At 42.9% G+C, this 15,261-nt stretch overlaps 1 protein-coding gene across 4 annotated transcripts in view; it reads right to left on the reverse strand.

Moving 5' to 3' along the window:
• The window catches only part of TET1 (tet methylcytosine dioxygenase 1), a 71,260-nt gene that overhangs the window by 43,082 nt on the left and 12,917 nt on the right, over window positions 1-15,261 (reverse strand). For all 4 annotated transcript variants that reach the window (XM_068416640.1, XM_068416641.1, XM_068416642.1 and 1 more), the window contains exon 3: window positions 9,676-9,726. In XM_068416640.1, coding sequence (XP_068272741.1) covers window positions 9,676-9,726 — 51 coding nt within the window. The remainder of the gene's footprint in view (window positions 1-9,675; window positions 9,727-15,261) is intronic.

Consider the following 15,261-nt stretch of genomic DNA (forward strand, 5'->3'; position numbering starts at 1 on the left):
ATAAACGCAGATACAATAATACATTTAAGGATAAACTTCTATTTAAGACCACACTACTCAATGTTTGACTACCGTAACGCAGACAACAGCAACGTACTGTAAGTTGCTGCCTGAGGCTGCAGCCCAAGCAGGGTTTCTGAGCAGGCTACCAGCAGAGAGAGGAGAACAGCTGAGTTAGGGCCAAGCTGCAAGCTGGGGCACATTCCCATGAACCTCACCAGAGGCATAACGCAATTACCACCACACTTGCGTAACAACCATAGACGTGAAACAGTCTCTTAGCGTACCGCACTTCTACAGCGGCTCAGGTAAGGCACATTTTCTATAGGTCTGTGTGCAGAGAAACAGATTGGGGCCCTTTATTAACATAACTCAGCCTGCATACACAAGATGTTTAGTTCCTCAAGAGAGCAACGTTCACAGAAGGCACTGAGGGATGGGACAGGTGATAATTCTGCAGTTTAGAAGCTATTGCAATCAAAGCAACTAACCTCTGCTCTTGGTAAAATAACATAGACAAGTTTTAGCAGAGAGGCTGGTTTATACAGAAACTCAGGGGAACAAAAGGTTATGCAAATCTGGAGAAAGCGACCTGAGCTGGGACGTGGAGCAGAGACGGCTCAGGATGCCCAGGCTTTCTTCCAATTCCCTTCGCTCCCAACTCTCTTGCCCCCAAGTATCAAATCCACCCAAAGCCACCCACTTGAGTATCACAGCAGGTACCATTTCACACTGGATCTTACAACAGCTGGAAAGTCTGCTCTAGTTGATGGTGTATTTCTTTTTCATACCCGCAGCCACAACAGCAAAGAACATTCTCCAAGCTACAGCTTGGCTCTCTCCCTCTCAGTTTCATCTCCATTTTATCTACATTTATGTCCTCTTTGCTATGTTCTTCAAACACCAGGCAGCTTTCCCACCAGACAAGTTCCTTATCTTGTCTTTCCATGAGGAATTAGTACATTATCATAGAATCATAGGATGTCCTGAGTTGGAAAGTCTTTACATCTTTATTCTCTTCATCCTCTCTCCTACACTATTACCATAGCCCTCCTGCCCACCTTGTGTAACAACTTCAGTGAGACCACTTACAAAGATGACCTACAGGATCAGACCCTAAAGGATGCACTTACTAACAAAATAAAAAACTACAGGATACTAATTCTGGCTCTGAAGGCTTCAAACGGTGACCCCCAGAGAAGTGTATTTATTGGATTAGTACTTGGAAACAGGTGCTCTCAGCCACAAACTCAAATTATTGTTTTTGTCAACCCTGAGCTCTAGGTTGTGAAAGCTACAAACAGGAGCAAGAAAAAATACAGAGTGAAGGACACCTCATTCTCCTACACAGGCACCCAAGAAGTGGGTGTGTTAAAAAACAAAGAAAAAAAACCAACAAACACTACAGTGCTTTTTCTGCCCCAGAAGCAAGCATAAACAAGCATCTTGCTTGGTGGTTTTTGTTTTGTTTGCTTTTTGTGTTTGGTTTGCTTTGGTTTTTACTGGTGTTTTGAATTACTCAATCAACACTGAGCACTCCAAGAGACACTGGCAGCTCTGGAAAATATAGCACTCAATTAAGCCACAAAAGAAAAATGACACAATCGGCAGCAATATGTGTTCCCTAGTACAACCTTCCCCTAATGCGTTTGAACTCAAATGCAGAGATGAGAGAAATTCAGTCTTTGAATTTATCCATCCTAGCTCATGTCTCTTGTGGTCTACTCATTTATGAAACCATCACCACAGCATTAAGAAAGTGCTGCCTGGCCCTTAACTGTAAATGGAGAACCATCACAGTGTTAGTAACAGGGTCTTCAGGGAACAGATAACAGCCATATGTATCATTTTTAGCAATGATCTGAAAGAACAGTGAAATTAATACTGATTGAAAAAATTACAAATAATTAAGAGATCAGACATAATGCTTCCTAAATTAACCGGCAAGCCAGCTGCAAGCACACACTTCAATACAGCTAAAGGTGAATTTGGGTATCTAGCAACAAAGACATGGGACTATATTTACAAAATGCAGGTTTCTATCTTCGAAAGCAATGCCTTTAAGGAGGACATTAACATGGTCAATAATCAACTGTGCAGTAACTATAGAAACTCCTGTTGCAACTTTATGGCTGAGAGGGTTAGTGAGATTCTTGGGTGCATAAATAACAATATAATTAGGAAAAGAAGGGTTACTTTCGATCCCGTACTTGGCACTTTTGCACCTGCTAATGGAATAAAGCGTCCAGTTCTGGCATACCCAATTCAAGCAAAGCATTGATATGCTGGGGAGGGCTTGGAGGACCACGAGAATGACAAAGGATTGAAACATCTTGAAGTGAAAGCCTCAAGTTCACTCTTTACTCATTCTCTGCAATTTACCAAAGAAAATTGAAAAGCCACAAACTGCGTCTAAGTCTATGTGGAAAAGAAAGCTGATAACAGAAGGCTCCTTGTTCTAGCAGACAAAAGTACAACCAGACTCAATGACTTTAAGTTAAGGCCAGAGAAGTCTGGTCTTGAACTATGGTGTACATTTTTGCAGAGGGACAGAGAGAGTAAAGAATCTTTTAAGCGTCTTGCTAGGTGTTTTGATGCATTTTTCATCCATGGGAATTTTGAAATTCAAGTTCTTCGAGCTATTTTTAAAAGATGATGCTTAATCCAAATAAACTGATACAGTCTTACTCTCAGCACAAGAACAAGTGATCACAATCATCCTGCCTGGGTTTACCATAGGTGAACCCAATTGATACAAGTTAACAATTTTCCTTCCCTTTCAGTTCAGTAAAGATCTGAACTGCTAAGGTAACAAAATAACGTCCCAGTTCCTATAATCTAACCAGGAAGATACTCAGCTCCTTAATTTAGGACCCAGTTTAAGTGCCTCACCATCTGTTGTACAACCAATTATATTACTTACAAGTTGCTACATGCCGGTAGCTGCTCTCAGACCAGACCTGCTAAGGGCATACAACGCTCACCAGCCCTCACACACTTACATCCTGTTTTCCCCTCACTCTGAAACATCAACACAGCTCCCAAACACACATTGCAACAAGTCACACACAAGTCTTCTCCAAATTTAAGCAGCTATATTATGGGCATACTCTAGCCTCGTTTTAAAGCTGATGAGAGGGCACAAGACTAAAAGGAATAACGAATTCTCTTTAGCAATAGAAAAGTTGGTGACAGGTATGTCAGAGGAACAGCTAAAGGTAATTCAGATAAAAGAAAGAAAAAATAGTCATGCTGATCACCTAAGCCACCAAGCTTACATGGCTGCAGCACTAGTCAGGATTTTGCATCTGTTTTACTTATTCTCATGAGGAAAAAAGCCCAAAAAATGGCAAATGATGTTTGTCTTCTGCCTCAATCAGAGCTAGCACACCTATGGTTTTAAATAAAGCTCAAAATGGAATTTACACTGTGTGTAACTTCCCCTTTCTCTTTACAGGAGTACCAACTTTCGCTCACATACGGGAATAACAGCACCGTTGTTCTGAAGCAGCACTGCAACAGTGGTGTTCGCGTTACAGAATTCAGACAGTCATCATCTGCCACAGAAGTAAATGCTTTACATTTTTAAATACACAGAAGTTTTTCCTCTTATTCACAAGTTGAGCAAAACCTTTATTTTAGGAAAATTGAATGTAGAGCCAAATTTTACCACAGAGCATCAATTAAATTATAATACAATACAGACAACACCAACAAAACACTGGCTGAGAAAGGAATTCACAGTCAAGTGTCAAAACACAAACCACTCAATTTTAAGACAGCCTTGAAAAATCCTAATATTCTAAAAGGCTGAATATTAAAGCTGTTAGGACAACAAAGACAGCCCAATATATTCTATATACTAATTTTACATATGTTAATGAAAAGTGATTATTGTTAGTTCCTTGTATGCAATTCCCATTTTCTTTTTTTCTCGATATTGGTTAAGTTCCAGGCATTTGACATTTAAAAAGAAAACACCTTCAAAAGAATGCATGGATTCTTCCTACTTCCCAAACAAAATCCTAGAATTAGGAATTTATTTTAGTAGGAATTAAATCTTTTGGTCTCTACATAGGCAAGGCTCCTACTAACGGAAATGGGAAAGTTTGCTGCAGTAGTATCTGCTAAATTAACTTTCTCATACTCAGTAACACTAAATATAAAAATCTTAGTATAACATCGCAGAAAGTTTGGGGCTTCTCACTGGTTTTCTCCCACATCAGTTACTAAAAGGAACAAACAAACTTGCTTAGCTATATGGTATAGGATTCTAAACAAGCAGTGCCCATTTTCAAAGCATTTTCCAGATATTACTATCTATAAATGTATGGACAAACAGCAAACTGACAACTGATTTCTGGAATTTGCAAAGACATCTCAATTATTTCAATGCCTACATTACTTACAGGAAGTGCAAGTATTCAATAAAGCTCATAATTCAGTAGTGAATACAAATATCATCAACAAAACAACATATCTGGGATAGTAAAGCAGTGTTTATTTTGTAACAGTGTAACTTTAACTTCATTAAGAACACCTAAACAATGTACCAATTTACCTGTGCAACTGACCTTCATCTATGCACATAGATTTTCCTTCCTTCCCACAAACTATGTTACTTTCACTGATTATTTTATGACATTTTTGATCACAAACACATTTTCTACCTTTTTAAGAAGCTCCACCTCTAAATCCACTGAAGTGGAAGACTCAGCACTGCACTAAAACACACAGTGACAGTCAAGATCTACAAATAAATAGTGATTTAAAACATGCAAAACCATTCCAAACCCACTGTAATCACTAAGTTCAGCTTGGCCTTACTCAACACTTCCAGCCCCATTGTGCCTCTGCCTCCACCATTCCCTAAGAGGAGGAGTGGTGCTATCCTCACAACTGCTCTGCTACAGCAAGAAATGAGTTAAAACAGAAAACCCTACTCCTCCCTGTCCTCCTCTCAAAGGACAGTGTCCCTTTCTTCCTTCAACATTTTGGGGAGCTGGGTTGGGGGGGCAAAGAATAGCATGATAGTGCTGTGGGCAAACAGTGCAGGGGTCCTAAGAGGTGGATGGGAGAGGTCAGGCAGCTCTGCAGGAACAGCGGAGCAAGGGAAGGAGAGAGTCTGTGCATCCTATCCAGCTCCCTCGGCACCACAGGTGAAAGTCCACAAGGGACAGGCTTCAACTCCCCCAGAAACTAGCTGGGAAAATTAACGATTAGAAAATTACTAGAGTGAGGTTAATAATTTACAGACCATTTACAAAGGCCTTCTTTGTTAGGACTCCACTCAAAAAATGTCTACACACGTGAGTAGTCTTAGCAGTACTGTACAAACAAAATATGGAAGCGCGTCGTATGTTCACGTGAGCGCATTCATGTGGAAGTGCTGGAAAGGCTGCACGCGGAAGCGTGCCACTAAATTACAACCCCAGTCATGCCCGTGCACATCAAGGGAGGTGCATGAGCCTACCAAGGGCAAAAAAAAGATTTAATCCCATTTACACAGTCACGGATCCAGCTTGAAAAAGGTCAAAATTAGAAGAACATTTCTTTCAAAAAATGATACCTAGATTCTTTGAAACTAAGTTAACAGCTAAGTTACTTATTTACCTAATTTTTAAAAATAAAAGTTAACTAATTTGTGTAGGCCACTCATACCAAAAGTAAGCCCTCTCTATCAAAAAAAGGGAGGAAAAAGGCATGTAAGAAACAGGCAGACACTTTCAGCCAGTACTCAAAGCAATTTTAATTGGTATTTACTGAAGGAATATGTTCCAAGGTGATAGCGTCCCTTTAAAAAACACAAAGTATTTTCTGGACAACATCCTTTCCAACTTGTATTACACCATTCTGTCTTCTTCCTCTGTAAAATTCCACTGCAGTGCAATTCCATCCATTGACTTGCTCATATCTTATTTTAAAGGGGAAAAAAAAAAAGTAATAAAATTTAATTTCTTCCAGCTAAATACTCTGGCAGATATTTTGCACTAAAAACATACACCATAATTTAGAATAAATGTTCAAAATCAATTATGTTCTTATCAGTTTTTGATAAGAAAGACTATGCTTTGTATGTGAGGAGGAGAAAAATTAACAGTGCTCAAGTATGTATTTGTAGCTTTGATGGAGACGAAACTTTTACTGGTTCCTAATACGATGTTTATCAACAACCCAAAAGTTCTAGATACTAAATCATCTCTGGCTTTTGGCTTGGCTTAAACTGAACGGATTTTACAGAGTTTAGCAGGCACCGTTTGCACTTTTCCGGTGCACACGATTACCATTGCAGTGTTTATGCATAAACACAGGGAGTCAGGCAGAGAACAAAGAACGTGCATGCAGTTATAATACTCACTTAGCACTGCATATACTATTCTGGATCTCTCCCGAAGCCTCTTCCCTTTTATTTAATCTCCATCAATGCAGCAAACACCTGCAGCCATTCCAATGGTAGCCTTGGCTCCACAGAACCTAGTAGGAAGACCACGGACTGTACTTCTTCATCGGCTGTATCTTAATCTGTGTGACGTTTCCTTACTGGTGCCACGGCTGTCTACACTTGGTAAGTGCAGATTTCCCTGACAATATGATGCCATGTTCAACTGTCCCATTCTTCTGAGCTCTGTTAATAAACTTGCACATGACTGCAAACGTTTCCCCACTGTTAAGGGGAAGTGCATTGCACTGCCCAAACTGAGTGAGAACACCACTAAGTGGCTAAAAGGAAAACGATAGTAAGTGAAGTAAGATGTATAATATGCCTTTAGAAATGCAAGCAAATGCATTTTTAAGTATGAATCCGTCTATACACTTTCCATGATGAGGAATAAAATTAAAGAATTGTCTGTTTAACTGGGGAAGACACGCAATATAAGCGGTAAGAAAAACCATGAGTATATTGCCTCCTTAGTATCCATTACTATGAACTCACAAAGACTCTTTCTTCAATGAGCATTTGCTTGCTAGAAGTGATGAATATTTCAGATGTTCTTTCAAAACAAACATGGAGAACCTAATACAGTATTTATGGCACAGAAGAATTTCCTAAATGAGTCCTCCTACAATAACCACAAAGGAGCACTAAAATACAAGTGTGGAAAATGACAAATAGTAAACAAAAGGTACCGTATAATAGTAAGTATCACTTTTAGTCTTAATATTTATATGTCTAACCTCTTTTCAACAGGAAGGCATTGTTTATTTTCACACTGTGCAGAAGAATTCATAAATATGTTCGTCCTAAGAAGCATAATTAGGAAGAGCACTAGCCCTCCAAGTAAATAAATGTGCATCTATAAAACTTAGGAGGATTAGAGAAATACTAACTCCATGTATTATTGGACGAGAGTACTACAAATCCTCCTTTAAGAAAGTTTACAATAGTATTTGAAGCTAAAAACAAAGAAAAAATAAAAGGAAATATTCTGTTAAAATTCTGAAAGCGTCATCACGGGTCAGATGCCCTCAGTCACAACCCATCATTAAAGGCTGAAATTATAATTCACTAGACATGACAATACCACCTTACATGGCAGTCCCATCAATAACAGAAGCCAGGTTAGAGAGTCATATACCAGAACGTCGTATTTCCAAAAATGCCTTTGTAAAGAAGTCTGCAAATTATGTAGCTTCTTCTAAGTTTACTGCAGCTGACAGAGATACAAAAACCTAAGATGATCAACATCCCTCCTCTCCTTCAAAAAAACAAAGGAAAACCCCAGCAACCCCAACCTACATGCTCATGAGATGCCTTCAGGGGTACCCATGCCTCACTTGGTGCATGCAAGTGAATAAACTCTTAGGAAATACACTTCAGCACCACAAACCAAAGACAAATGCTAGAAAACACAAAGAACAGTACTTAAAACCAAGGAGGAAACACTGCAGAATCAATTCGGTGAAGGAAAAGTCAACCCAGCAATAAACGCAAGTCCAATGACTAACACATGATACTAGGCACACACAAAAACAGACAAGCCTTTCCATTTAAGAGCCAAGGGAAAAAAAAAAAACTCTTCAGAAGGCTTTTTGGAAAGGAGAGGAATGGCAGCACCAGATTACATAGCAACCTGCCCTGCCATCAAATCAGAAACAGCGGTAAAATGAACTCAAGGAGAAAAATCTGAAGACCCACGATGAACCCCGACCGTAGACAGATGCCTCACACAACATACCTGCCTACCACCAAAAAAAAGATTTTTTTCACACTTTGACAGAACAGGTGCCATGCCAATCACACGTTACAAAGCTGAACGACTCATTTACAAACAGCCCTTATTCTGCAAGCTACTATCAACCGCACAAAACACAGAATGAACCAACGCTAAAGTTGTAACTACACTTATGAGCTACAAGAGCAGCAATAATTAAAATGAGTAATTAAAAGCATATCCATGACTTAATGAAAAATGCTAATTTTTAAATGGATTAATTTATTTACTGAAAGAAAAAAAGCACTTGCTAGTATTGTACAATCACAATTACTGTTAGCATCCAGGGAGGTGGTTTGCACAACTACTCCCACATGAAGAGACAGACACCCTTGAGGCTGGACATACTTGCAAGTCAAATAAGGTTATTCCCTTCTTGCTTAATCTTAACTTTTAACTTTGCTTTGTCTTACAAAATTGTAACTCCTTTAAGCAAGTTTCTGTAATGGGTAACAGTGAAGACGAAACTGATAAGAAATTGGCATGTTTTCGAATAAAATGACACTACAGACATTCAGCATTTATCAAATCCACTACATCCAATATCTTCTGAAATTTTAATGTACTGAAACAATACTAAACAATCTTATATTCCATTCAGCTGGTATAAGAGAGTAGTTCTACAAAGTTTAACATATGTTTTTTCTCATTTTCCTTGGCTTCATCTTACACGTACCATCCATTTTACTTGCACCATCCATCCTCCAACGCATTAGTTTGAAACAACAGAATTAATGACTTATTTCTATTAAAAATATTCTAGAGACTAACTGAAAGATGCAACATCAATGTGCTACCTGTTACTTTTTTTAAAAAACACATTAGCCATGAGCGTAGTAAGTCTGTATTTTGTTATAAAAACTAAAACATTTCCATTTGAAACCCCAATCTTTTGTTATCATCAAAGATAGCCATCTTAAAAACCTTGAAGAAACGTGTTACCACGTGAAACCGAAGGCTGTTGTAAGTTTACACAATTTTCAGTTTCACTTGAGGTGTTCTAAAGTTTAAAGAAAAAAGGAAATCAGAACTACAGCAGCGCACACACAAAATTTGCACTTCTGTTAATTTGGTTTGCATTGTAACATTGACTTCTCGCATTAAATTTCAGATGCCATAAAATCTGGATACTAAAAACCCCACCAACATTCAGCTGTTACCTTTGGGAGTATGAAACTGGGAATAGAGGAAATTAAAGTGAATCTTCAATGCAATGGAAAGCAAACTTTTTGGTCTGCAGACTTGTGCAGAAAAGATTCAAATACGTATACAACATGCTGGAGAGGAAGAGGAGGGGGGGAGAAAAAAAAGAACACGTTCTGTGCTTTTAAAATTAGCTAATCTCCTGAATAGCTGGAAAGCGCCGCTTCCCAGAAATTAACCCTTTGGCTTCCTAACCTACATGACAAGAAAACGCTGCTTAAAATGGGAGGGGATAAATATTAAAGCAATCGCCGGTTACCTTTAAAACTCTTTGCTTCCTCCTCTGAGGCCTTTTGTTTTCAGTTAGAACCTAAAAAAACATCAAATTGCAGAATAAGTTGTGGTCACAAAGGCAGACGCCTCCGATTTTATTATCAAACTGCAATATTTCTCAAATACCCAGAATGCTTTACATGCGGCACTTTAGAGGGCTGACGGAGGCTCTAGGCGGCCCCTCCGCCGCCGCCACCCCGACACACGGCGACGCCGGAGAGGGCCGAGGGGAGAGGCCCCGCCGCCCCCCTGGAGCCGGCCTCGCTGGTGCCCCGCATTCCTCACAGCGGCGCCCACGAGGCGGCCATCTTGCTTCCTGCCGCAGCGGCGCCCTCCTCCAGGCGGCGTCGCGGGCGCGAGCCTCGTGCGGCCCCCGCGGCGGGCTCCGCGCCGCGCGCGCCGCCGCCGGCCCCCGCCCGCCCGCCCCGCGCGCGCCACGGGCACGCCGCCGGCGCGAGGAGCCGCGGGCCGGCCCCAGCCAATGGGGCGCCGGCGGGCCGCAGCGCGCGCGCCCGCCCGCACCGCCCCCCCCCGGCCTCCTCCCGCGCTCGCGCCCGGCCCTGCCCAAACAAAGGGTCTCCTGTGCGGGCGCCGCAGCGGCCGCCCGCAAGAGGCGGCACGGACCGCGCCGCGCGTGCGGATGCGGAGCCGGCGCGCGGTGGGGGCGCGTGCAGGGCGGCCACGCGAGCGGCGGGGCCGGGGTCCGCGGGCTCCGCGGGGTCAGGCGAGGACACGGCCCCCCGCGCGCGTGCGCGCGTGTCGCCGTGCACACGCGGAGATGCAGGCGCGCGCGTGCCTGCGCACACGCATGTGCGTGCGCACACCCACCCACGCGCCGGGCAGCGAAGCGTCAGACGGGGCCAGGGGCCACCCGTGCAAGGAGCCGGGTCCCCCCCAGGCCCCACGGGGGGGATGCACCGTGGGGCAACGGCAGCGTGCGTGGGGCCGAGCGCCCGGGGGCTCCGCTGGCACCGCTCCCCCTTGCACCCCGGCTCATCGAGTGGAAATCACCTCTCAACTGGAAGAGCCCACACCTTTGCTGAGCGCAGCCAAGGACCTACCTTCACCTAGAGAACCGCTGCACGGCCCCAGCGCCCTCCAAAAACTCTGCCTGGCACCCAGAGCCCAGCACTCACCGGACCCGAAAGCCAGCACACTCGCACGGACCCTGCCCGCCCGCCCTAGCGTCCTGCGGGCAGTCCACACGGCCCCGCTGCTAGATAAGGCTCCGTCTTCATCTATCCCTACAGCACCCAACAAAGTATCTGCCGCAAACAGATTACGATGTGAACAGGCCACCATGTAAACATGAGATGCAATCGTTTTCCCACATCTCCACCTGCTTAAAACGTTAATTGGGGTGGAAGAAGGACAGAGGGGTCGCAGCTCTACCACAAGGTTTCCCACGAAGCGCTGATGTCTCACACAGACACTAACTGCGGACAAACAGATAACAAGTATCTAACACGCCACGAGTCACCATTCACCGAAACGATTCGCAGTTGACATCTAAACCAGAAGGCTGGCCGTGGATTTACGCACTCCACATGGAAAAACTATAGGAACAACTTTTCAGCAGCTACAGACCGCAATTAAAAACTTTATCTACTGCTAAATTGCAAGAGTAACTCCTGTCCAGTTATTGGTGCAAATCACTTCAGTAGTGCAGATGCTCACACAACTTCTGCAGTGTCTCAACCAAGCAAGAGAGAGCTGTTGCTCACTTTTTGTTGTCTGATGCTGCTTTGTGTTTAAGCTCCTCATTTGTTGCACCAGAGTACTGTATTAAACAGGATTTAGGATCAGGTAAAATAAAAGTATGGATTTGTAATGTTTCCCTAAAATACCACAAGTCTGCAAGGGTCTTTAAGCGTAATGAAAACAAGAGGTACGTACACTCAGAGATCCGATTCTTCTTCGCAGTTTTGGCTACTTGAGATGCTTTACGGTCCAGAAAAAAAATATTAACAAACAATATTTATTTGCTTAGAAACCAAAGACCAAGTATTCTGATTTAGCCCCAATTTGTTGCGTGCACTGGACAGCACTTAGGCAGTAGTTTCGTGTTTCCTTGTTAGTTAGGCAGTTTCCCGTCCTGTTAGGATGGGTCCTCGTACACAAGGAAGGAAAGAAACCTCTTCAAATAAAAATTCCTCTGTGAAAGCTGTAAGAACTGGCACAGAAAATAAGGAGCGGTGAAAGGCAATTTTTAAAATGCATCTTTTGAAAATAACTAGACCCCAAACTAACCCACTCCTCTGTAATTTAGGCTGCATTACAGTCCACACCTAGGATCAGAGAACAGCAAAGAATTGCGAGTTGTAATTATTCTACACGCCCACAGAGCACACATGTGTAAAATAAGAGTAAACTGCACTGCTCCAACTCCCTGCCCTGCATCCTCAGAGTAGGCTGTACACAGCTTTGCTCATCTTTGCCACGCATGTTACCAAACGCCTCTAGCCCATGTGCTATCCCCTTACAAAACTCTCAAGCATCGTATTTGAGAAGAGTGGTTTTATGTGTGCTCCTTTTAAATCTTAACTGGCTTAAATATTTCTGGAGTCTATTGTAGAATAAATACCACAAAGTCTAAATTTCTTGATTATAACTAGGTCTGGCTAGAAAACAAGAATTCCACTTTGCTTTTATTTTTTTTCAGAGATTTCGACATTTGGTTGTGTTCCAAAAGCAGAGCAAACCTTTCAAAAATTCAAGAGGAGACAGATGGGATGTGGGAGACCAAAGTTCAAGCCCCTGGTCTGCATCGGGCAAAACGCCCCAACCACCAAGCTGTTGGGATAATCCTCTCCCCCTTTTTAAGCTTTAAGCAGAAATTTCATTTGGAACCTTGAGCAACTTTCCCCCCAAAAATAGTTGCATCGAGGCAGAGAGTAGCTGTGAAAGCTTTCTGTTAAATCAGCATTTTCCATTCAAGGAATGGCTGACTGGAAAGCTCCCAACCAACTCTAATTGCAGCATCCTTTTTAAATACGTCTGGGTTTTCGGCAGCATGTTAAAAACCCACAAGCGAGCGGGCCCTTATTGTTATTTAATATTTCCATGTTACTCAGATTACAGCTATTAAATAAGACGTCTCAAGACCTTGGTCAACCCAGTGACCTTACACTCAGTGACCTGATTTTTTTTTAGTTCGTTGACTCCAGGTCCCACTAAGCCATTAGCGGTCCCTTACCTAACACGAACCAAAGCTCTGCCTGCCAGATGCTTTCAGCCTAAGAGGGCTTCCTACCCTGGTAGGACCTTAGATCCCTTGCAGAAAGCAGCCTTTGGCGATGAGGGCTCCCTGCAGTCACTGATTTCACAGCCACTCTGCAGCAGTCCCGTATGTTTACCGCCTTTGGGGCAAGAGGAGCTCCAGTGGCATGTTATGAAACCCTGTAAGTTCACCTCGGTGACTGGAGCCACCCAGCATGGCACCCTGCCGGGCCAGGGCTGGGGAGATGGCTACGCCCAGGAGAGTGCTGGCCAGCTGGGAACTAGGTGAGATCTGAGTCCTCCTGCCTAGCCAGAGCCCGGCACACCTCCAAATACAACTACCGTGCACCACAGTCAGCCCGATCGATGACTGCAAGGGCCCAGAAGGCAGTGTTTTCATCCCCAGTGTGTGCTGCTACATCTGCAACACCCACCCGTGCAAAACAGGAATCCTTTTCCCAAGGAGAAAATGAAATAAACGATGGACCACCTTCCCTATCTACGTGCTGGTTTTGAAGCCTATGAAATCCTTACCCCACATCGCAACGCGTCCTGACAGCCTTGACACACGTGATGATTCAATGGCAGCAAAGCAGAGCGCTGCTTGAAATAAAAAGTGCTTTTTGGTAGAAAATAGCTGTGAAATAGCCTTCCGTAGCTGCTGTACTATTTCAGAAAATAGCCGTCTAAAACACCAGGCTTGGAAAGACAAGACAAAAACATGGAAGTATCACACTCATGTGAACTTCTCAAGCCCTCTTTTCACTGCAAAGCATTCCTGCATTATTCATTCTGAGGGACAGCAACCCAATACAAGCCTTTTTCCTCTTCTTTTCAAAACTTGCTCACATTTTTTATTTACCACGCTGCTCTTTCAAAAAATTCAGTATGCAAAAAACTTTTTCCCCTCTATATTTTAGAATTTTTTCTTTACCAGCTCCTAACCAAGCAGCCATGGCGTGAATCCCTCAGGAAGAGGGGCATTACACACAATATTGCCACGCACAGGGGCTGTGAACTAGAGCCCGCAATGCTTTATCCAGACTTTCATGATGTCATGTCCCTGCAAAACCCATTACACTCAGCAAGGTAAATATCACTGAAGGTTTATGTGAATGTTATTTTTAAGTGATATTTTTCAAGTCCAATATAGTTTTCAAATTTTTATCTGGATTATGTGTGAATTAATGAAAATAACAGTGACGTAACTAGTACCAGCTTCAAACATGCAACTGATACTCTGAGGGTTGAGTCCTTGTGCACACATGGGCACGTGTGTTGGAATATGCACTTCAGTCTACGTTCACAGGTTCTATCAGCCAGGCCTTACTCCCTATAACTGTAAATCCATATAAATTCTTCAGGAAAATCAGCACTTTTTGGGTTTTTTTTTTGGACTGCCAGCCCCTGCACTGGCTATCCTACGGCCATGTCGTGTACAGAGCTCTCATTGACCTCATTGTGACTTTTGCATTGTTTAGTCAGAATGAGAAGAGATAATTCCCTTTAAGGTAAAACACCAACGTTTAAACTATGCTCATGCAGAGCATGTCTATCCACTACACCCTCCTCGCAGTGAATCACCTCCAAAAAATGCTTACATTCCACCAACATGAGAGAGAGGCACGACTCTTCTGAACACGGAATGCACTGAAGCCAACCTAATTTCTCTTAATTATTACGTTCACTTTCTATACCATGGACAGAGACCTACAGTTTTGGGTTTTTCCCAGCTGCTCTCTATTTGAAACACATCACTGTCACGGAAGTCACAGCTGTTGCAGTCCCAGTCCTACCAGTTTGGGAAAACACAATGGGATTCCCTTCCGGAGTGCTACAATCTTATCTAAAGGATAGCTGCTGAACAGAGTGATATAGTTGTTTCCCATCCCCCAGCACCTCCCCCTGTATCTTGACATCTTTAAAGAGATCTCGTAGCATATCTACATTGTAGAAATACATTCCTCTTTCATTTTCTCAGAGCACGGTTTCTAGAGATTACAAATGAGGCAAGGCTTGCTTCTAGGAATATCTGAAAAGGCACCAGGTTTCATTCAAAGACAACTGTATAAGAAACTACCTGACATGTTCTTAAATGTCAGGAATACTTCATTTCCTCCACGCAGTACTCTGAAACTTCATACAAAACTTAACAAGAAATGAAGGAGGCCTCTGGTGCAGCTCTACATGCGTTGTACAAAACGCAACCAGTTTAATAAAGTAAAAGTACACCAAAAAAAAAGCTGCCAAAGAATAAAAACAAGGAATCTCTCATAAAGAAAGCAAAAGGAGCGCCCAGAGAGGACAAAGGTGAAGGGGCAAAGCTAATCTGCAAGGAGAAGGTCAGCCTGAG

Source organism: Nyctibius grandis, chromosome 20 (assembly GCF_013368605.1).
Source record: "Nyctibius grandis isolate bNycGra1 chromosome 20, bNycGra1.pri, whole genome shotgun sequence".
Taxonomy (NCBI): Eukaryota; Metazoa; Chordata; class Aves; order Nyctibiiformes; family Nyctibiidae; genus Nyctibius; species Nyctibius grandis.